Consider the following 1,700-nt stretch of genomic DNA (forward strand, 5'->3'; position numbering starts at 1 on the left):
AAATCGGGGCCGATCGATCGGCCGGCCGATTTATCGGTGCACCCCTACTGTCAACAGAATGTGCAACCACTGCAGCGAGAAACCTGAAAAGTCCAACGAATCTTTGTCAGGCGCTTGTTCTAGTTGCTGAAACTGATAAGCTGATGGGACACCGACAGCATAATCTTGCCTCAGAAATATTGAGTCAGAATCAACCATGTAACGGATCTCACCCACCTGACTTACAGTACTGAAGTTTACATCACGTGATCAACAAAACTGAAGCAAATGGTGTATGTCGCACACATTAAGCAGCCGAAGTAGTAGTAGTGGTTTTGAAACAAAGGTTTTGTGAATACTTGTGGATAAAACTTGAAATGTTTGTCATTTAGAAGAGTGACTTGAAAAAAGCAGAAGTACGACACAACAAAGGTTAAATTTTGTCACACGGTCACTGGTTGGTGGTTCTCAAAGTGCCTGAACCCACCCAGCTGCTGGAAGAGCAGGGAGACACTCTTGTTTGTGACCGGCAGTGTGTCGTTGAGAGGCGTTTGGATGAGCTGTCGATCTCCCGCTCCCAGGCTAAACAGCTTCTGTGAAAACAAAAGGAGCCAAAATGTCAGGAAAACGTGTACATTTCCACAAACATCCCATTTAGAGAATCGAGCAACTGGAATTTGACAGCTCAGAGTTATGACCGGCAGAACACAGTTGTAACAGTACTTCAGAATTTTTAAAAAGATTCTTAATTACCAATATATATATTTACAGAATATATCCACGACTCTTGCATTTAACAGGCTCCTCTCTTGTGGAACCAACTTCCAGTTTCTGTCCATGCGGCTGACACATTGTCCAGTTTTAAGACTGGGATTAAGTACCAAAATCAATGCTCAATAATCCAGGTATAGATCCAACAATGTTCAGTCAAGTCATCTGGACGGTTTATTTAGTTGCTGAGATGTTTTGTCCTTCATCTGAAGGACTTATTCAATCTGAGGAGTCACCAAACTAAACTGAATCCCACAACCAGTTCACTCCCAGAGTGGAAAAAAAACAGTTTGCTGGTGATAAACTGGTGATAAGCTTCATCCTTCGGATGAGGGACGAAATGTCTCAGCAACAAAAGAAACCATCCAGATGACCAGGCTTAAGTCTTTACTTTTTGATAAATCCTATAGTTAGGGTCAGCTTGGGTTTCTTGAGCTGTCCCTTAGTTCGGCTGCTATAGGCTTAGACTGCTGGAGGTCAAACTGACCACATGTCCTCTCTCTGCTGCCGTCTTTATTTGCTCTACTCTACCTCTTTGTATTTGTAATTATTTATATCTTGGGGTGCACTGATTGCAGTTTTCTGGCCGATCACTGATTTCTAAAAAGTCTGACCTGCCGATTCCGATTTTGTTTTATAAGCGACACTGTCAGGTGTTATAAGGTCAAAGTGCACCTTCAATTTTCTAATCTTATTTTATTGAAAAACATGCCCTTGAACAACATCCTAGAAACAATACAAACTTGTTTAAACTGGCCACGAGGTCGTGCTCTGAAATGTAAATGAAGTCAGCCAATTTCCAATTTCCCCAAATTAAGGAAATCGGGGCCGATTTATCGGTGCAACCCCATGTTTTTTGTCTTTCCTCCTATAGAAAGTACACCTGGACTATATAAAGTACACCTGGACTATAGAAAGTACAACTGGACTATAGAAAGTACAACTGGACT

The 1,700-nt window shown here is 41.8% G+C and overlaps 1 protein-coding gene across 1 annotated transcript in view; it reads right to left on the bottom strand.

The window, feature by feature from the left end:
* Positions 1-1,700, bottom strand: part of sbf2 (SET binding factor 2) — a gene marked incomplete at its 3' end in the record, with an annotated part of 115,177 nt that overhangs the window by 65,796 nt on the left and 47,681 nt on the right. The window contains 1 exon segment of the mRNA XM_037689557.1: positions 467-572. Coding sequence (XP_037545485.1) covers positions 467-572 — 106 coding nt within the window.

The sequence above is a fragment of the Nematolebias whitei genome, chromosome 2 (genome assembly GCF_014905685.2).
Source record: "Nematolebias whitei isolate Nwh7 chromosome 2, NemWhi1, whole genome shotgun sequence".
NCBI lineage: Eukaryota > Metazoa > Chordata > Actinopteri > Cyprinodontiformes > Rivulidae > Nematolebias > Nematolebias whitei.